Source organism: Rattus rattus, chromosome 15 (assembly GCF_011064425.1).
Source record: "Rattus rattus isolate New Zealand chromosome 15, Rrattus_CSIRO_v1, whole genome shotgun sequence".
In the NCBI taxonomy this organism is placed as follows: Eukaryota; Metazoa; Chordata; class Mammalia; order Rodentia; family Muridae; genus Rattus; species Rattus rattus.
The window spans coordinates 68,930,020-68,951,314 of NC_046168.1; the positions used below are offsets into that span (position 1 = coordinate 68,930,020).

General features: G+C 41.7%; 1 protein-coding gene across 3 annotated transcripts in view; it reads right to left on the bottom strand.

The window, feature by feature from the left end:
• Positions 1 to 21,295, bottom strand: part of Piezo2 (piezo type mechanosensitive ion channel component 2) — a 367,176-nt gene that overhangs the window by 24,696 nt on the left and 321,185 nt on the right. Inside the window, exons 35-42 of one of the 3 annotated variants that reach the window (XM_032885461.1) lie at positions 20,713 to 20,811; positions 17,113 to 17,227; positions 14,369 to 14,428; positions 12,501 to 12,667; positions 10,054 to 10,220; positions 4,869 to 5,036; positions 2,002 to 2,409; positions 1,087 to 1,345 (exon numbers count right to left, since the gene is read on the bottom strand). In XM_032885461.1, coding sequence (XP_032741352.1) covers positions 1,087 to 1,345; positions 2,002 to 2,409; positions 4,869 to 5,036; positions 10,054 to 10,220; positions 12,501 to 12,667; positions 14,369 to 14,428; positions 17,113 to 17,227; positions 20,713 to 20,811 — 1,443 coding nt within the window. The remainder of the gene's footprint in view (positions 1 to 1,086; positions 1,346 to 2,001; positions 2,410 to 4,868; positions 5,037 to 10,053; positions 10,221 to 12,500; positions 12,668 to 14,368; positions 14,429 to 17,112; positions 17,228 to 20,712; positions 20,812 to 21,295) is intronic. The other 2 variants (XM_032885462.1, XM_032885463.1) reach the window with 2 other exon arrangements.

The window sequence follows — 21,295 nt, forward strand, 5'->3', positions numbered from 1 at the left end:
ATCCCAACTTAAGCAAGAATATTTTTAAGATGAAGGTCATGCATCTCTTGCCCTTTTCTACTCTCTTGGTGTCTTCCGTGACTCACTCATGTAAGAACAGGAATCCAAGAAGCTCTCCCACATTGTGGAGTTTGGTGCTAGCGAATGGCACCTTCTCCCTTAACAGAGTCTATGTCCTTGAGGTATGTAATGGAAGTGACCCTCAAGAATGATTATTTTGGCAAGAGTGTGAAGTCAATTAGAGTAATGGATCTCCCCCCCCCTCTCTCTCTCTCCCTCTGCCTCTGTCAGCCATGGATAAACCATACATACTATCAATGCTTGATCCACGTATTTTTGCTATCCTCTACTATAAAATCTGTTTTCACCTGACTTGAATTACTTATCAATCTACAGTGTGTCCAGATTGCAAGGGTGCATGTTTCATGAGCATCGGGCCAAAAGCAGCCAGAACAATATGATTCAAAGTAAACTTTTTCCTTCCGAGTCAGGGAAGAGACTTCATCACAAATGCCACAGCTCCAAACCCCGCAGAAGCCCCACACACATCACATGTGAGCCTTATCCTCTGTGTGGGCTGGAGTCTTCATGGGACTTTTGTATGTCATAGGAACAATGGAAAATACGGCTGTATGTGCATCCAGACACGTGTTCCTGTTCCCCTACATCTGAGAGCAACATATCCCCCTGCCATTTAGGTTTTCAAAGCGTTTGTGTTGGGATGCATGGAAAGTGACTTTAGGTTTAAAAATAGAAAGTATGTGTGCCACCGTATCAGATTGTATTCAAGGTGCTACAATCTCCAGTCCACTGGATACTCACTGACACTGGGCACTTGGCTTGATTTGGCAGAAGACTGTTATAGTGACAGTGGTTATATCACAGGTCCAACCTAGTTCCAACAACTTTGGAACCTTCAGCCAATCACTGAATCCATTGAAGCTGTCTCCTCCTGTGTTCTGATTGAGAATGACACCAGAACCTACCTTGTACAGGATGTGAGGCCTGACAAGGTGTATGGAATTACTATTACTAGGTCATGATAATGATTCCAGGCTAAGCAGGTCAGACAACAGAATGGCCTACCTCAGTGTAGACGATGGCCATCATCCAGAAGCGCCGGCTGGGCCTGGGGACGGACAGCATGGCCCAGAGGAAGATCAGGATGGGCAACAGAAGGGTAATGATGGAGGCAGAGATCATGTGGTTCAGGATGATCACGAAATAGCACACCATTTCCGAGCGGGCTACCAGAGTGTTATACATGGCATAGAATAGCAGCAAGAACCGGGGCTGGTCCACGTAGAATTTCTCAGATTCTTCAAGCTCATCATCACGGAACATCCTGTCAACGGAAGCACGGTCAGACACTGTGTCCACCTTTTCCAAATCACTTACTTGCCTCTGTGATCTCTTGCGTATCTGTGCATGCCTCCTTTGTGTGTGCTTCTCCCCACATATATAAGCAAGGCAACCCCATAAAGGTTGATTCTTCTTTTGGCAAAAACATTTGGGACGTGACTGAGATGTTGAAGGCCTTCCTATTTTAGACTACTCATATATGTCATGGAGTATCTAAGGTATGAAATTCAAGTTTCAACATGAAATTTATGAATGCTTTATACACACCACATTTATAAAGTCTGAAGATCATTTAATAGAAAGTTTTCCAATGGTTTTATGCATGCACAAAGCTTAATGGCTCAGATTCATTTATCTCCTGGATAGCATTAGAGCTCTTTTGCATTTCAGAGCATCTGGAGTTTTCAAATTAGGGATGCTCAATCTAACTGAGACCTTATTATGGAAAGAAAGATCAAGACAAGTGTCACTGAATTTTTTTTTTTTTTTTTTTTGCCAAGTCTGTTACTTAGTCACAGTGATGTCTGAGGACTGTATGTCTGCCTTCTATGTCTGTCTGGGCTTTGTGCACATGTGACCAGAGCACACATGTTTGTGATGGCTGCTGGCTAAAGCTGGAGGCCTGCTTTTTGCTCTTACTTGCTCATGAGCAGATCGCTGGCTGTCAGCTCGTGAGTCAGGGGTGGTAAGATACTGGACTCCAGCTTGTCTGTGCGGCTGTCATCAGGGCTGACCACCATGTGGTTCTTGCCCCCGGAGTCATCTTGTGATGCAAACGAGAGGTGCTCAAAGCTGACAGCCTTGCTGTAGGAGGGTGGGGCCTCCACATCACCGTCATCTGTTGAGAACTGAGGCAACTCCTCATCTGGAGTGAGGCTGACCTCCTCTACCCCCGCTTCATAGTCAGCTGCATATTCCTTCTCTTCGGCATCATGGAGCTCAGGCTCCAGACTCTCTACCACCTCCTCCTCAGCTTCAGCCTCTACCTCCTCAATGGTTTCCGTAGTTCCTTGGCGTGAATACAGCATGGTGCACTGTGTGGGCTCGCTGTTAGGAGAGAAGACGGGCAGAGCACTGGTCTTAGCATTTATACCAGCTTGGAACCTGTCCCAATCAATCCTTATGACACCATCTCAGAACTCCCAAGTCAGAAGCCTCAAGCATGTGAGAAAAGAAAAACCCTCCTTCTCTGTGTATCCCATCTGCTTTGTTCCTTCCAGAAATTCATTCCTGGTCTGCAGAAACTGCAAGCAGTAGCCTTCCCAGATGCAAGAGTGGATAGTGAGCATTGCATCCTTCCAAACCAGAGCAAGTGACTTGCCTCGCAAGGAGCAACCCAGTCCTATGCATAGAAGTGTTTAAAACAGGATCAATAGTCACAGCCATGAGCTCCCGGTTCATTTCCAAATCAGCACACGTGTAGCACAGCATACCTACCACCATCACTCCTTAAATAAGAGAGCATAGGAAAGGAGAAGCCATGCTTGACAGTTCCAGAGGTTTGTGGCCAAGATGTTTTCTACACCCATTCCTGCACAAGAGAACTTCCCAGGACCATTGAAGATGACAGACTCCAGTGGATACTGGCTGAACGTAACAAGCACATGCTTTAAAAATGCCTCTTTGTTAATGTGGATCTCCTCCTCCTTCTCTCTTTTGCTGTTTCTTTCTTATTGGTATTAGCGTCTTTCCCACTGAATTCCCACCTTCTCTCCCATTCTCGGGACTTTTCTTGTGAGCTCTTGGTCTTGGACATGGGGCCACCTATTACTGTCTCTAAGTTGCTTGTTGTATCTCAGAGATTTTTCCTATTTTCACACCCCAGCAACCCCCTCCTTCCTTCCTTCCTTCCTTCCTTCCTTCCTTCCTTCCTTCCTTCCTTCTTTCCTTTCTTCTTTCCTTCCTTCATTTCTTTTTCTTTCTTTGCTGCCTTCTTTTATTTTTCAAATACATCTTTCCTACAGCCTCCTTTACATAACTTACTCTACCTCTATCATCAGGCCTATGTTGGTTTCCCTGTGCTTTTCTGTGGTACTCTGCGTTTCATTCCTAGCCCTTTCCTAGCTCTTCTGGACAGGCCCATGCAAAAAAAAAATGTTAGAACTGAAAACAAAGCAGCCATATTAAAGTCATCGCATGCTGAAACTCATAGCATGCCTTTTCTTAACTCTTTGACCCTTGAAGAAGGACAGGTATTTAAGATCTGGTGGATGTAGGAGTACAGTGCTTCTGAAATACATACTGCCTTACTGCTGTGTGAGTGACATCGTGAGCGAGTAGCTTCCACAAACACAGAGATTCTTAAATGGTAGGTATTAGTGTTGATATGTCAGTGAGTGATGGATGAATGGCTGGCACATCTGTGACCTCTTCTGACTGAGGAATGGTGGATGATCATGTAGGCACTAAACATGCCGGGGGCTTTGGTCCTGAGCTTCTACTGTGCTGCAGAAGCCTCTGGGAATGATAGCCCTCACCAAAAGGTTTGCTAAGACTCATGTCAGTTAACCTACAGCTTCCCGGGAGGACACTGAATGGACCAACACCTCAGGGAATGTTCGGGTCATGGGAGTCATCCATATTGGGCTGGACTTCCAGTGTGCCTGTAAGTGGCCATAAGCATAGTCTCTTAGGTTGGGGTCACCTGAGGGCTTCAGAGTGGAAGGCTATAACAAGCTTGCACCTGAAAGAGATGTCTCAGGGGTGAAACATCTCATCTAAGCCAGGCCCCAGTGGTCAGTACCACAGGGTTAACATCTACAACTGCCAGCAAAGGGAAAGACTCCACCTCTCTTGTGAGAGACCCCCAGTGGCTAGAATGGAGCTGGCTTTGGCTTGGGTTGTACTCATGTCAGGATGAACCTGTATGGCCAGAGTCCATGGTAACAGCTCTAAGATTTAGGTTGGGGAAAAGGGGTTTTAGGTATGCAGTTAATTTCATTTCTAACTGAATGTTGCTTTCTGGCAGGATTTAATGAGGAAACTTAAGCCCAGAATAATTGTTTCCAAACAAGGCAGATAGTAATCCAGAAAGCTGAATGTATGTTTCTACGTTTTTTAAAAAAGCCAATGGTAAAGTATATTCAATTTTCCTGCTAGATAAATGCCAAGTATAGCCATTTATTTTGCATTAACTGAAAATGGCTATATTTGACAGATGTTTCCAAATATATATTGATATGTATATATTATATACATATATCAAATATATATCTTAGAAAATGAAACGAGAAAATATCTTTTAAATGGAGGACAATGTTTTCAATCAGAACTTTTAAGCAATTCCTAACAGACAAAACCAAGATGCAGTTAGTTCATGAAGCATTGTCTTGGAAATGATTATGTCACAGACAGGGCTATGGTTATGCAGTTTTTTTCAGTCATGCAAATCCTTAAAATTGAAGCTAAAACAAAGAATGACATTCATCCCATGAGCTTGCATTTGCAGTGACATCCACGGGGGAGGAGATTAAGAGTACAGAACAAAGCATGCACAAGTTAAGCACCTTGATGCTACACTGCCACTGTCAGCTGATGAGGAGGACATGTCCATGCTGAACACTTTACGGAGCCTAGGCCGAGCACGCTCGCTTGTTTTAGGAACAGGGTCTTGTCCATCTAAATCATCAAGGGTGGACTGCCTTGAGATCAGCAGGGTTGCTTCAGTGTAACAGCTAGCAGCGCAAACAGTTACAGAAACACAGAGTTAAAACCCAGTGGTGCACTAAGTCACACAGGGACAACTGACCAACACACCAACACACCGCCATGCGGCAACTACACACAACAGCGCCACCGACAGGATGACCACAGCAGCGGGGGTGCTCCAGGACAAGGAAGGACCTGTTTGGCAGGATAAATAAACAGAAGAAACTGGAGTTGAAAAGAAAATGTACTGGCTGGGGAATTGGCTTTCAAATGGTACTCTCGGGGTGAGACAGGATGCAGAATAAGGAGCGGACCCAGGAGTCATCTTACAAAGTCCACACCCTGGTAGCTTTGCGATGCAATTGTTTCTTTTGTGAGGGAAGAAAATATGCTTTCTTTGGAATTGCAAGCCCAAGTCCACAGAAAGCATCTCCCGACTCAGTTGCATAAGCAGAAATATGCCGGTAAAATTTGTAGAAAAGACTTTAGTTTCATAACGTGGTCTTTGAAATGAGAGCCAGACGCTCAGGGATGCCACTGCACACTGAATCTTCTACCTTATTTTCTGACTCATGGGGACTAAGCCAAGCCAGATTCCTTGCATGTAGAAGAGATGCTGATCGGATACGTGGCAACCAACATAAAAAATCAAAACGGTACCAAAAAACAACAACAACAAAGGAATTCTAGCAGTGCCAGACACCTTTATCTGTTAATGTTTCGCTTTAACTGATTTTTATTACGGATCATGCTTCATGTTTTGGTGGGTATCCCGGGGCGGGGGGAACCATTGACTAAGTTCTTCATTTCTCGGTACCCAAAGGAACAGCCATCATGGAGCAGACATGAGATGCCGCCACTGCGGGAGCACAGCGATGTCTCGGGTGGCAGATTTCAAACGGCAACCACCCCTCCAGACCTGAGAATTAGCCTCAGAATGCAGTTAACAACGTTTGCAGCCAAAGTAAGCAATCCTTTGATTTTATGAGAAACTATTAGAAACTGGCTCACCATCTGGCCCTGGATTTAAAGGATTTCCCTAAGAAAAATCTGTATTCATTTGCTAGGTTCTCATTCTCACTCTGTCTACTGTACTTATGTGAAAATTTGTGTCATGGATATTGGGACAGAAACTGCAAAGGGAACAGGCCACACCATATTCATTCTTGTTACTGGAGAGTGGGCTTATGTTCACCAGCCTTGTCTGCCCCAAATATATAGGTGTCCGAGCAATCTTCTCAGTGACATGCTACCTCTTCCCAGTGCAAGGGTTACTGGAGACCTTTAAGGAGGTGGATTTTTGTTGAAGACACTGGGAATGTTGCTCAGCCAAGGATGAAGGGCAAATTTGTTGGTTCATAAACTCACAAAGCGAACTTAGCATTTTCTTTTACTTCATATTAAAAATGAAAACCAAAATACATTACAGACTATTTATAATGGTTCTGGCTTCTTATGTATTCACCGATTGACAGTTTTATAATTTTGCAAATACTTTACACTTTTTTTAAAAAAATCATTCTGTAAGTGTGATATCGAGTGACTCCCAATGTACCATTCCGGTCATGTGTTTTTGTTTGGGTCATATTTAAAGGAAGTTCCTTGTTTTTGTTTGAGCTGGTACTTTTCCTTTGTAGCCTCCTAAGCTTTGATTTATAATTATTTAGTTTCTTAGTTGAACATATTATAGATAATTATGTAATTAAAAATGCTCCTATAGGAATCGAGTCTGTCAGGATACTGATTTATACTTTGTAATGTAATAATCCCTTGATTCCCTTTTTCAGAGGTTGGTACTAAAGCAGGTATCCCAAAACAGGCCTCTGAGTGATATTAAGGAAGCCTACGAAGAATCCTAAGTTCTATGGGTGTATTTGTGTATATTCCTTTTGGGAGATGACACATGATTTGTTCAAATATCAGAAGACATTAGCATCATTATCGGCCTCCTTTTTTTCACTGTCAAACCTTGGGATCCAGGTAACAAAGCTTCTTATGAAATAAACCAGGAAAGGAGGTAAAAGAAGCAGACACTGAGAAAACCTTACGAGTCACATTAGGAGACACCATATCTTGACAAAGGAAAAAAAAACCCAAAAAGATGTAATAAAACATTATACACTGTACATGTAAATAGTTGTATCCTCCACTGAATTGGAGGAAATAATTGTAGATGAATATGAGTGTGACTTTTGCACAGGCAAAGTGGATTGGTCTGTCACGTTTTTTTTTGAAACTAAAAGCAATAAAATATAGCGTGTACTAGACACACATGTAGAATAGTGCTGCCGGAAGCTGAGGAACATTTGCAAGTGTTATGAAAAAATGACCGAGTGGAGGATGGACTGAGGTAGTGGTCTGCCAACCAGGAATCTCTCTGGGGAGGCTCAGTGTTCTCACCTCAGGGTTCTTCACATTCCATTGTTCCCATGAAGTTTTTTCTTCATGGTTGTTTGACCATTTGGTTCTAAAGTGGGAGTATTTGGAAACCAAGAATCTTTTACTCACCTCATTCACCCCTGCGTAGGAAGCAGTGTTAGTCAACATTGAGAGTGTCCAGGACATCCTGACATGCCTACCTCCTCCACCTCACCCCTCCCAGGCTGCACATATCTGCACATCTATGCACATCAGTGTTCAGTCAGCTTCATCATCCCTGCTTCTATTATGACAGTAGGGTCTGACGCTAGTGTCTCATACAATACTGACCTGCATCACATCTCTAAACCATGTCTTAAGGTCTCCCCTCTTCCCTGATGAGGGAGCAGCCACTATGAGCTAGACTGACATAGGTAGGCACTGAAGAAAAATGAGGGTAACGTGGACTTTGATTCACGGCATAGAAATTAATCAGAGCGAGAAGGATTGCATTCAAATGCTCTGATTTCTAGATATGGAGAAACTTGTTGGAGCGAGATCAAAGAGGAGGACTTAGAGATTCCACACAAGACATAAGTTATGGTTCACAAAACATATACATAAACTACAAAATGGACAGTGGGTTTTTACTTCAGCAAAGCCTGTGAGACAAGAGAAGTAAACTTCTCTTCCACAGAGATTCTGGGATGGTCTCACAGGAGACGCAGAGTGCTGGGAGTCAGTTGACACTGTCATTGACATTTTTATTTTAGAGCTGTTGTTACTACTACAGTTTCAGAAACTACTGTCTAAGCAAAGTGCAAAAGTATAGATAGAAAAAATACATTTTAGCACTATGACAGTGTTTTTCTAACAATTATTTTATTCTATAACTAAAGACTCTTAAACCCCATTTCAGTTAGGAAGTAACTCTAAGAGGAGTCTGGCTCTGAGCCGCCCTCCTTTGAGGAAGAACATATTAGTTGAAATATTTTTCACTTCAGAGCTTAAAAATAACTGGAGCACTCCCAAGTTATAAACAATATCATCCTTTTATTAATCCTGAAAACACCTTAAAAGAGTATCTATTTGGTAAGAGAGGAAGGACTGTATCCATAAAGTTTTATCTACACAGAATCAATATAGGCAAACACACACACACACACACACACACGTACGTACGTAATTGACTATTTTAAAATTTGAGTTTTTACATACATATACATATATCTTATATATGTATGTGTGTGCATAAGCATGAGTGATATTTTATATATATGTGCATGTGATCATACACACACACACACACACACACATTTTTATATGATTCTGTTTCCTTATCAATAGATTTAGACCTGTGTCAAAGGCAAATATGGTGTATGGCTGTGTTTGAGTTTCTTAATTGGTCAACTCCAAGAAAACAATTTAGTAACATATATGAAACTATACTTCAAGATAAGAAATTCTCTATTAAGCACTCTCTCCACAACTTTGATTTTCAGTTTTGCTTCTCTGTCTCTGGTACTGGCGACTACATCCCGGGCCTCATATGGACTGGCTAAGTAAATGGCCAATTGAGCAACAACCTGAGGCCCTTTGATTTTTAACTTGTATTTTTGAGTTTGGCATCAATAACGTGACATCCTTCCTGCCTCCTTTTATCCAGAATAAAATGTAGTCAATATTCTTGAAGGAAAAATATGGTTGGCAGCCACTGTGCTGACTGGATGTGTGAAGTATGAGTCTGGGCCACCTAGAGGTTCCTCTGCCCTTCCTCACCACACCAGGGAGAGGAGGCAAGAGCCTTATGTGAGAGAGTCTGCTCAGTTGAAACCATTGAGGGGCTGTTTCTTGTTTTTGTTTGTTCTAGAATTGAGTTCAAAGCTTGACCTAGAACAGTATTTTTTAAAATATTTGATTAAAAACTAGATGGCTGTCCTTGGAGATATAATTTTTGGCCTATAAGATAGCTGCATGTGTCACCCTGGAATGGTCAGTTTTCTCCCTAAGACAGTAATGTGGGTTTAGTGAGCTCTATACAATGGACAACAGTGATCTAGAACACCATGATGCAGAGGGTCCCGGAGTTTTCAGAGCGGACAGTGTACACTTGCCTGGGAAGAAGGGAGAGACATCAAGAGACGGTATAACCATCATTACCATTTAAGTCACCTGTTGTCCTGCTGTGAACAATGCATGTGTGACCATAGACCTAGAGAAGAGGGAGGCTCACATAATTACTTCTGACATTTTGATTCTAAAGTTTGAAGTAACAATCCTGAAAGGGAAAGATCAGCGTTATCAAGAGAAGGTAGAAAATGCTAGAAGGAAAGATACTCGGTGGAGCAACCATTTTGAAAGACGGTAAAGATGCAGTCCCTACATAAATAATAATGAGTAGAAGGCAAGTGGAATGGATCTTCCTTATTTGCCTAGATCTCCTAAATCTCTATGCTGTGCTAGTTACGTATATGGATACCGAGAGCTGTTCACTGTTAATGTCTGTTATAGTTCTGTCTATAGCAGGACAACGTTCCTTCAGCATTGCTGCTTGGATCTGCAGAGCCTAGGATACCATCCATGCTTTTGGTTAACCTTCACTGCTTGCATTCACTCCTCCTCTTTGCCAATGTCTACGTCATTGACTTTGTCACAGACAAACCCATGGTTTAGAAAGTAAAATACCTGGAGATACTGTCATGGGAATCTAAGCTATCCATCCTGTGTGCTGCCTGGGCCCTGGAACCAGCGCCAGAGTGCTCGTCGATTGTGTCCAGTCCGGATTCTCTGGAAAGGTTCATCATGTGGTTCTGGTAGTACATGTGGATGCTTTCCCGTGTCGGAACGTTGCCCTGTAGGAAAGGGGACATCACAACAGTTCTCACAGAAGCACGCGTTTGAACAGTGCCAGCCGTTGTCAATACTGACAACTTGTAGGGCTTGCACACATCTACGATAAGGACTGAGGAGTTAATTTAGGGGTTAATGTCAGGTCATTTATGGCCGTCAGGGTTGATCTTCACTGTCAACCTGACTGGATTCAGAACTACTTAGGACACACTTCTCAGAATGTCTTCAGGGGCATTAATAGAAAGATTTAAACTGAGGAAGGTGGATCCGTTGTGAATGTGAATGACATCATCCCATGGGCTGGAACTCCTCTATTTGTATAAAAGTAGAAATAGAGGGAACCCAGCTATGCTGGATGGTTTTATGTCAAGTCGACACAACAGAAAACCCTCCGAAAGGAGGGAGCCTAAATTAAGGAAATGCTTCCATGAGACCGGGCTCCACATAAGCATTGTCCTAATCACTGATTGGTAGGGGAGGGCCTAGCCCACTGTGGATGGTTCCATCTCTCAGCTGGTGGTCCTGGGTTCTATAAGAAAGCAGGCTGACTAAGAGGGAGCAAGCCAGTAAGCAGCACCCCTCCGTGGCCTCTGCATCAGCTCCTGCTTCCGTTTCCTGTCCTGTTTGAGTTCCTGTCCTGACTTCCTTTTATGATGGACAGTGGTCTGGAAGTGCAAGCCAAAGATGAACCTTTTCCTCCCCATGCTCTTGGTCACGGTGTTTTATCACAGCAATAGTGTCTAACTAAGACACCAGCCAAGTAGCCGCATTTATCTCCCTCTGTTTCCTGTCTGTGGATGCAAAGTGACCTTGCCCTCCTCGACTACTGCCCCGCCTTCCCTGCCATCACCATTGTAGACTGTGTCCCTTCAAGCTGTAAGATAACCCTCAGCACATCCTTAACTTGCTTTTGACAGACATTTTATCACAGCAAAAACTAAGGTCATACGCTGGGTGTAATTTTTACATGAGGATAATTATGCTATGTCACATCACTTTTACAGAAACCGGTTCAAGCTGAGTGGAGAAGAATATCAAATCCCTGTTCAAATACGTTAATTTCAGCTATGAAATTTATCTTCATTGTTAATTTTTGTTTTTATTTTTGTATATTTTATATATTTTAAAAGTGTTCTCAACCCCATTATGGTATAATTGACAAAATTATATGTATAAAAATAGACACCTTTAAACACAATGTATAAACCATATATAACTTTTGTGTATTTTGTTAGTGTATCCCCTTATATCGAATTATTTTTATGGAGGTTTCAGATTAAAATGCTATATAGGGTACAACATACCTCTAAACTCTGATAGAAGAGAGAAAATGAATAAATTGTGGATTTTCCAAGGACCTGTGGAGTGTGTGTGTGTGTTGGGGGGGAGTTTATGAGCATAAGATACACCTCACACAAAGAACTAGATGGTTATATAATTGCTCTCCAGGAAGATAGGATTTTATTTTAAGAGTTTTAGATAAGGTTGTCTTTATCAGGTTTCTCTTTCTGCGATGAATACCAGGTCCAAAAGCAATTTGATGGAAAATAATTTGCTCAATTTCAGTTTATAATCCATCACTGAAGGAAGCCAGGGTGAGAGCTCAAGGTGGGAACTTGGAGGCAAGAACTGAAGCAGAATCCACAGAGGCCTGATGCTTACTGGCTTGCTTGCTTCCCGTGGTTTGTTCACTCTCCTTTCTTACAGGACCTAAGATCATGTGTCTGGGATGGGATGTGACCCTCCCACATGAAAGGCTCGCTGACTTGCCCACCAGCACTGTGATGCAGGCATTTTCTCACTTGAGGTTCCTCTTCTCACATGGCTCTAACTTGTGCCAAGTTGGAGGAAAACAAAACAAACAACAGCAACAACAATACAACTAGCGAGGACACAGGTTGACAATCTGAAATTCAAATACCGCCATTGTTGAAACCACTTGAACGCTGCTGGCATGCTGTCAATGGGTGGAAAATTCTATGCAAGCACCACACCCCTGGACAGCTGCAGTTAAAACACAAGTACACTCGAAACAGTCTAAGAAATAACTTCCAGGTCACATATATGATGAAATAGAAATAAAATTTCATGTTAATATTTGGGTTCCCTCCCCCAAAGTATTTCATTATTTAGGTGAAAATATTTTGTATCTGAAACCAAAATTGGAAATTTGAAACTCCTCTGGCCCCATGCATTTTGGGCTGGGATGCACCAAGTTTGCGTGGACATGGCAGCTGTTTGGACGTAGCAAGTAGTAAAGGAAAGGCTGCCAACAGCATTACCTTCTTTATCTCTCGGGTCAGCATGCATCTTTCAATCCGCAGAACTGTGGATATGTCGATATGCTCCCTTGAGATGGAGTTGAGCCAAGTAGTGAAACTGTCCACCGTGGCCAGGAACAGGACCCAGGTGAACTTCAGGATATTAAATATCCTCTTGATGATATTATCTAGGCAGAAGAAGCACGGCACAGTTTCATGGGCATGGAGCACTACCAAGACCTGTGCCGTTGAATACACTGTGAGGTACACTACATCCAGATCTGGATTTTGTAGGATTGTCCCTAATGGGAATGGGGCTCCTCATCCTTAGGGACACAGAGGGGGACTGAGGTCCAAATACCTGTGTAGCCCTCTACATGGAGAGTGGCAGAGTTAAGCCAGACTCAGGTGGGATTTGTCGTGTCTGTCATAACAGGTCTCAACATAGTCCCTCAGGGCTCCTATGGACTGACAGGACTCCTAAGGATATCAAGCTCTGTGGAGGGTCAAGTCCCTGCCATATGTGAAACTGTTAACTTTATGTATAGAATCTCTACACACTGTTCCTCATAGTTTGAGCCGTCTCTAGATTACTTGTAATACTTGCTACTAGGAACACTCTATTGAAGTGTTTGCTACACTGTGCTTAGAGGAAGACAGAAAAAAGATCTGTATTCATTCAATAGAGATGCATTTTTTTCGCCTACAACATGTTGGTATGCAGTTGGATGAACCTATGACAGGGAAAAACCCATACATATATAGGCTTCTCTGTAAGAAGTTTGGTAAAAGCAGAGATTGCAACTCCAAGTGAACCTAGTATTGACTCAGGAATAGGATTGATTTGTGCAGTCTCACAGGGGCCCTTGAATGTTTCCCTACAACTATATTAGGGATTATTGGTGGAACCTCTTTATTCCCCTTGCATTCGTACTTCTGTTAAGCCATCTGATACTTCACAGAGCTCACTGCATGGGCTGTGTGTGCTCACACACCACAGATGGATCTTCTTCACACAATTCGATGGAATTTTATGTCAACAAACTCTTCACATGGGATCTATCATCATCGACAGGCAGCAAAACCCCTGGAATTGCTAATGAGTTTTATCCTTGACTATAGCTGTGGCTAGAAACACTGGAGAGATGTCACACAGCCACTCAGCTCAGAGTCCTATTGTGATCAAAGTGCCAACAGCATGCACATCTCCCAGAGCTCCCTAGAGTCTATCTTTAAGGCCTTTGAACACTCAGAAAGATTGAGGGGAGGGGATTTAGTGACAGGTGATCTCATCTTTAGGAAAGTCACTCAGCTTTAAAAAACAAGAAAGTTCTGTCATTTGGAACAGTGTTGATGACTGTAGAGGCCATTGTGTTGTGCTAAATAAGCCAGATGTGGAAAGCTACATGCCAGATGACATCACTTAGATTTAGCATCTAAACTAGTGATACAGAAACAGAGAGAAGCGCTATAGTACCAGGCCAGAGATGGGGCAACTGGGAAGAAGCGGGCAAGGCAAGCCTGCAGTTATGGGAGGGTTATATCTAGTAAGCTATAGGATGCTAACTAGTAACTCTGTATGATGTTGGGATTTGCCAACAAATAGACTTAAGGAACTCTAACTAGGCAAGGAGGTGGACAGACAGGTTTATCTATCGGGCTGCAGGAGTCACTTGGCTTTGGACAGGTATAATGAAACCATGTGTTGTACGCCTATTACTATCTACAACGAGGAATGCTCAGAATAGGAGTAGACCTTTCTGTGTGTCTGTTTGTCTGTCTGTCTGTCTTTATCACTTATGCACGTGGATAGCAACCCAACGGAGGAAAAGAGTCCCAGGAGCAGGCAAAGGAGTCCTCCCAGATGATCTTGGTCTCTATTTTGTTACCTGGACCATCAGATTTCTTTTTGATTGGTTCATCTTCTCTGTCTTCCCATTCCACTGGACCTGCACATAATATGTTTTATCATATACAATGTACGTTATAGAATCATGAGCAGTTTTCATGACCAAAGAATACTCAGAAAAAATTTGGGCCAGACATATGTTTGTTGAATAAAACAAGGGTGAGGTGAGTCTGTCTCATTAAATATTAAAACTAACTCCATGGCTACTACACTCAGAAGCCTGTAACAGAGATTCATAGCTCTGCAATAGGAGAACGAGTCTAAATACAGCTGCAGTTCATATGTAAGCTGAGTTAAGACTTATGGCTTGAGTACTGCTCATTTCTAACACTAAAGGGTGACTTTTAAAATAAGTAGGGCGAGCATCATTGCTCATGTGACTAAGTAGGGCGAGCATCATTGCTCATGTGACTAACTGTATAAAAGCATACCTCTACTACACGGAGTAACCAAAAATATTCAAGACATCGGTAAAACCAGTAGGAAATACAGGAGAACATTTGCTTAACATTGGGTGGTAGAGGCTTTCCTTTTTAGCAAGATAATGACTCTAAAATATCAGCAATTTAGGCATGTTTCAATATCAAAGCAATCCCATATGTTTAGATAGATGTGTATCATAAACTAAATTAAAAGGCAAGCATTGAACAGGCAAGCATGATTATAACACAGCACAGGAGGCAATATGCCTGATGTACAGTAGCCCTAATTAATAAGAAAAGAAGAAACACTCCCATAGAATGGCAGAGGACAGTGACAGCCATGTTTGGACTTTCAACTATAAATTTCACAGACAACATAAAGTAGAAATGCCCAGAATCATTGGATAAGGATTAAACCAATTTCCAATGAAAACACAAGACATCTGTCACCCCTCAGGAAAAAATAGTAAAAAGGACAGTGAGGGCTTTGGTATGGCATCATAAGAAATGCACTTCTTTTATTTGGCATAGAAGAACACAAATTACTAAAAACTTGTGGGGAGGGGAACTATTAAATTGTATGAAGCAGAACCTTTCACCCAGTTCCTACTTTTGAGCATTTAATCTGTAAAAGCGTGCGTTACTCTTAACATCTGTCAGACTTTCACATACCTTCATGCATGACTACATGTGAGTTTTGCAAGGATACTTACTCATTATGGCATTGTTTGCTGTGATAAAATCAGGAAGCAATCTTTCTGCCCATTCATGATGAACTAATTGAATAAGTTATGCATATCTGTACTGTGGAGCCTTTTATAAACACTAAAAATACCAGCAGTTTCATGAATATTTAATTGGAGAAATGTTCATGATACATTCCTAATGAAAGTACAAGATGCCTTTGTGCACATGAACTCAAATCTGGAAAGTTAACAAACAAATAACATGCATTTGCCAAAGGGGGAGAAGACCAATGCCCCATTTGGGTAGGATGCATTTTTCCGGGAGGCGCTGTGTGTGTGTGTGTGTGTGTGTGTGTGTGTGTGTGTGTGAGTGTGAGAGAGAGAGATGTGTGATGTGTGTGTGTTAGATGTGGTGTATGTGAGAGGTGTGTGATGTGTGTGTGTGGTGTATGTGGGAGATGTGGGGTGTGTGTGTGGGTGTGGTATGTGTGTGTGGTGTGTGTGTGTGTGAGTGTGTGTGTGAGTGTGTGTGTGGTGTGTGTGTGGTGTGTGGTGTGAGTGAGTGTATGTGTAGTGTATGTGTGGTGTGTGTGTATGTAGTGTGTGTGAGTGTGTGTGTGTGTGTGTGTGTGTGTGTGTGTGTGTGTGTGTGTACGCAGGTTCATTCACTAGATTCTGGATCTGCCCCCACCACTCATTATATTGGGTGTAGATTAAATTTACTTTTATAAAATGCAGTCATAGCTACCAGGAGATACTAAGAGAGGGAAGGTTAAAAAATGAACAAATTTTATAATCATTTACATGAGAAATTTTGAGTTATGCTTTTGAATTTCTTAACTTCACAAGGAACCCACGATTGCATTATCTTTGCACAAAATCAAACTATAGCGCATAAACCTAGGGTTCCCTTCAATCACATCGTTAACTTCCGCTCTCCCAAGAAGCAGCCACTGTTATTAATACAATAATGCGGGGTCTTGTTTACCTTCCTTCAATTACATTTAGACTCTATAACACATACCCATTCACACTCTAAAATACTGGGTTGAGGTACTCGGATTTTCCTTGTTCCATTAGTACTTTCAATAGGTGACTGCTATTTTGTAAAATATTGGGTTTCACTTAAATGTCAGGAAACTACTAGACAGGTTTTGAAATAGCTACTTTTGTGCCAACTGGACTAGAGTCACTTTGGAAGCTGGGCATGAATTGAGAAAATGCCTCCACCTGGAGTCAAGCCTGTGGTACATTTTCTCAACTGATAATTAAGTAGGAGGGCTCAGCTCATTGTGGGGGCTCTGCGTGGGTGGTCCTGTTGTGAGAACACGGGCTTATAGAACTATTAGGCATTCCTGTATCCTTCCCAAGTTCCTGCCTTGCCTTCCCTCAGTGATGCACAAGTTGAAAGGTAAAACAAATCTGTTCCTCCACAAGTCATGGTCTTTCTCACAGAAAAGAAACTTAAGAAAGAATTCCACCATGCTTTGGTAATACAATCCCTTCAAAATCATCAACTCTATTGCATTGAAAAACCCCACCCAGAGGCAACCTAGGTATCCCATGTCCCCTGCTGGTGGTGCACAGCCAGTGGCTGCTTCCTGAAGGGCACTCACCCTCCCCAGATCCTTTGCGTCTTCCCTTCTGCTCTTCTCTGGCCATTTTCTTCTTCTCTTTCCTCCTCTGTCGGAGTGCTGTTTTAGGATCGGTAATCCAGGCTTGGTAGACGAACTGAAAGGAGACCATCCAATTATTTTCTGACTTTCAAAAGGCATTTGAAAATGAAAATGGACCTAAGTCAAGCTTCTTCTGTGTAAGAATGCTTTTCTTTTACAGATTTCTTTTATGTTGAGTTGACTTCTGCCGATTTAGTTTTTCTTTGTTTGCTCGCTTGAGATAGGGTCTCATTATAAGAGATAGGGTCTCTCCTGGCTGGCCTAGAACTTGCTTTGTAGAACTACCTGCTTCTGCCTGCCAAGCTTCGGGATTAAAGGCATGTACCACTACATCCATCCACCTTAAGCTGTTCTTCTGTTACCATAGGATGTAACATATGAACAGGCGAGGGGATATACTCCCTTTGGTGTCACCGATGATCTTGACATAAACTCCGGGTAAAAACCAAACCGTCGTTTCACTGAAACCACCAATGTTTGTGATGCTCCATCACGACACTTTTTGCTTTGCCCTCCACAAGCTAAAGTCGGAAGTCTTGATAAACCCCAGTAGAGGAGTTTCTCCCACCACAGACTTTTTCAGTCAACAGCAAAATGACATCTTTAATTGTCATATTTACTTGGGAGAAGTAAGTTTTTGCATCTTCAACATTCTCCTAATAGTGTGGTTATGGGTAACTTGAGAAAGACGCTCTACAGAGGGATGAGTATTTTAAAAGTTAAAAAAAAAAAAAAAGAGTCAGTATAAGAGTGAGCTATTCCGGGGAAGCAGGGAGGGACACCGGTGTCTCAGGTTGCCCTTGGTCAGTTGTATTCAAGAACTGACAGCTGTCGAATACATTTTACAATCAATAAATAAGCAGGAAAGAGCAGTTTGGAAAGACCCACCCCCCATATCCCTGGAAGCATGCCAAGCAATAGAACTAAGACCTGATGCATAAAATCAGCCCCCCACAAAGCCAAGCAGGCATGCTTAACATGCAACATCTGGTCTCAGGGAAGCTGGGTTTTCCATTGTCATGATTCAGACAAGCACACAGAAGGGACAGCTGTAAACCCATACAGTGCCATTTTATCCTACATTATTTTCATATTTCAAGGTCTTTTTTTGAAAACAACATAAACAGATTATGTTCTGTTGTCAATAGAAAATAAAGATTCAACTCTTCCACGTATGAAAATGTGAGGGCTACATGGTCCAAGAAAAGACACTTCCTTTTTCCTCACTGGTAGAAATGTGAATTTTATGGTCAATGAACACAAATATAAAATTCGTATTATTGCTAGATAATAAATCCCAGAGGTGAAATGTCCTTTTCTGTGGAATTAGAAGACGAACTGATGTTCAGTAAGATCAAAGTCAAGGACTGCTGGATCTTCACTGAACACATTAGTTTGAGAGTCTGGCTACTTGTCTCTCAGGTTTAGTTCATTAAAAGGCAAATTTGCATGATACAGCTTGTTTTAAGAGAAACTTAACTAATAATAAATCCTCAGGCTTAAGAACAACATAGGATGACATTTCATTCAAGGAAACTATTAAACTATTATTCTTTTATAAAATGAAAGAATCCCAAATAGAAGTTAAAAGGCAATGATTTGTGAGTAGAGCAGGCACATGAATTGTAGGACATCCTTTTTTTTTCTGAAGAGAAAGCAAACAGCTGGGAGGGAGAGAGGAGGGTGGAGAAGAGCAGGATCAACAGGCTTTATGAAAAGCAAGTCAGGGAGCATCAATGGTCTGACATAGTGAGGGGAAATACTGACTCTGTTGGTCCCTAAGGGGTGAACCCATCAGTGTCTTCTTGGTGAGAGGAACATTCTGGTCATGCAAGCTCAGGAAGCAAGAGGGAGCAACCACACTGTGAACCACTGACTTGTTCTCAGATAACGCTATCTCAGGATTGCCATTTTGAAACATCCACATTTTAAAGTTTCAAATATTTGACTGAGGGCCAATTTTGCCTTTTCATATTTCAGAAAAGGGATCTCTGGTCTTCATTGAGTCAAGAAATGGAAGATTTTGGCTGACCTTCCAAATCATGATGTTGCGGTTCAATCTAACTCACACCTGACTTGGTGGCTTGTCTAGGGTGTCAGACTTTTAACTACATGACCAGAAGGGGAAAATGTTTGGAAGTATGCACACAAAGTCTGAGGGCTCAGTTAATAGTCACTGCCATGTGAGTGTATTTGTGTGTGTGTGTGTGTGTGTGTGTGTGTGTGTGTGTGTGTGTGTGTGTCTGTCTTTATCTTAAAGTTTATGTTTGGAAAATGAGATTTGGTTTTTATCAAAAGGCCATTAGGCAAAAATGTATAGATTCTTTTAAACAGAGAGAGTTTCATTAGAGGGGGATTCTTAACTCACATTGGTAACATTGTACAATTTGTCCTCAAATTGGACTGTGGTCCAGAAGCTTCTAAATCCATCAATCAATCATCTGTAGCTTTGTCTTAAATAACACAAAAGGGATGGATAAATTGTAGCCTCTCTCTTTAATAATTTTAAAATTATGAGTTATAAATTGTATGTGTACTCCTAAAGAAGAAAAGATAAAGTCCCCACAGTAGCAGTGACTATTAATTCAAGTCATTTAAATTCTGCAATTTAAAGTGAAAGGCAGTCGGAGGGTGAGTTCTGTGGCTCTAGGTAGAGCAGCAATTGGGCCTCACCTGCGAGCTTTACAGAGACTCAGAATTTCAGGTCCATATGACCAGTGGGAACAGAGTAAGCATGGAAATGAGATCATTAGAAAAAGGCAAGGCACACTGGTCTCTGTCACTATCCCAACTGTTTGCTTGAACTCAAGGATCATCATATCATAATGACCCACGTGATTTAGAGCTCAGGCCTGGCTGAGTTTGGAAGGAAAAGCACATGGAACTACAAAATACAAGATGGACGAATTTTTTTCTTTGTGGATTTTAATAACGAGATGACTGTGATATGGGCAGTCGACTGACGTCCAGCGTGTATTAGATGAATGAGACAAATGTGTAGTTAAACTGAATTCAGTAGCACTGTTGTGCTCTGGGAGTGAGCAGGGAGGAAAGGAGGTACGCTGGAAACAGGAACTAGACAATTGGATCCAAATGAGGAGGCCGAAGGCTAACAAGAAGCTGAAAGGGGACATATTTAGGGGACTTTTTTTTTTAAGATTGTTCAGATTGTTTTTTACCAGCTTTCTGAGAAAAAAAAAATTAACATTTTACTCACGGTCAACTGATGCATGCAATCAGATGTAACCCTCTTAAAATGAGGTATAACTTACATAAAAGTACGAAGAGAGAAAGTTCACGCATATCTGCATTTTCTCTTTCTATTTTTGATTATCTCAGGTGGTGTCTACTTTAAAAAGTAGTAAAATGATAAGAAGTCTGGCTCCTTAGAACTATTTTTGAAAGACTCCATGTTTTATATCCGTATGGTATTTTCATGGTACAAGTCATAGAAGAGAGAAAATGTAGATATCAGAATGTTTTACTAAAGTTCTACGGAGCAGAGAGCCACACGCTACACATCAGTAAAACATGAAATACCTTTGCAGCTCTGATTAAATACTGAAGAATAGTTTTGGGAAGTTTAATGATAGACTTTGGCAAGGCTAAAATGGCTGAGGCAAACTTCCCAATAGCTCTCTACAAAGAAGGACAAAGCAAGAGTAATTAGTAGGAAAAAAAAACCCAATCAAACAAAAGTTAACAGTTTAATATATGATGTTGCACGGGTTTGTCTCTACAATTAATGTGGATGTTAAAACAAGCCAATCACCAAAGCTAGAATAAAAATGTCCTGGGCTTAGAAGTTAGGAAAAAGCAGACTCAGTCAAAGCATGTAGTCCATAAACACAGGGAGGATGGTCCATGTTCTCTTCTTGCTGCATGGTAAGTGGTGGTTAGCATAAAATTTATTAGATAAAAAGTAAAGCTGGTAAGTCATTAGTATTTGGCAAACACCTTCATTCATGTACACAAACATGGTCGCTGAACACACAGAGAAGCAATCGAGCCAGGGAGACAACATCACACACCAAGGAGTCTCCACAAACCACTTGGCTTTTCGATGTCATCACAAAGACCAGGCATTTGAGCTTGCCCAGTTATGACAGCCCTGTCTAGGGAA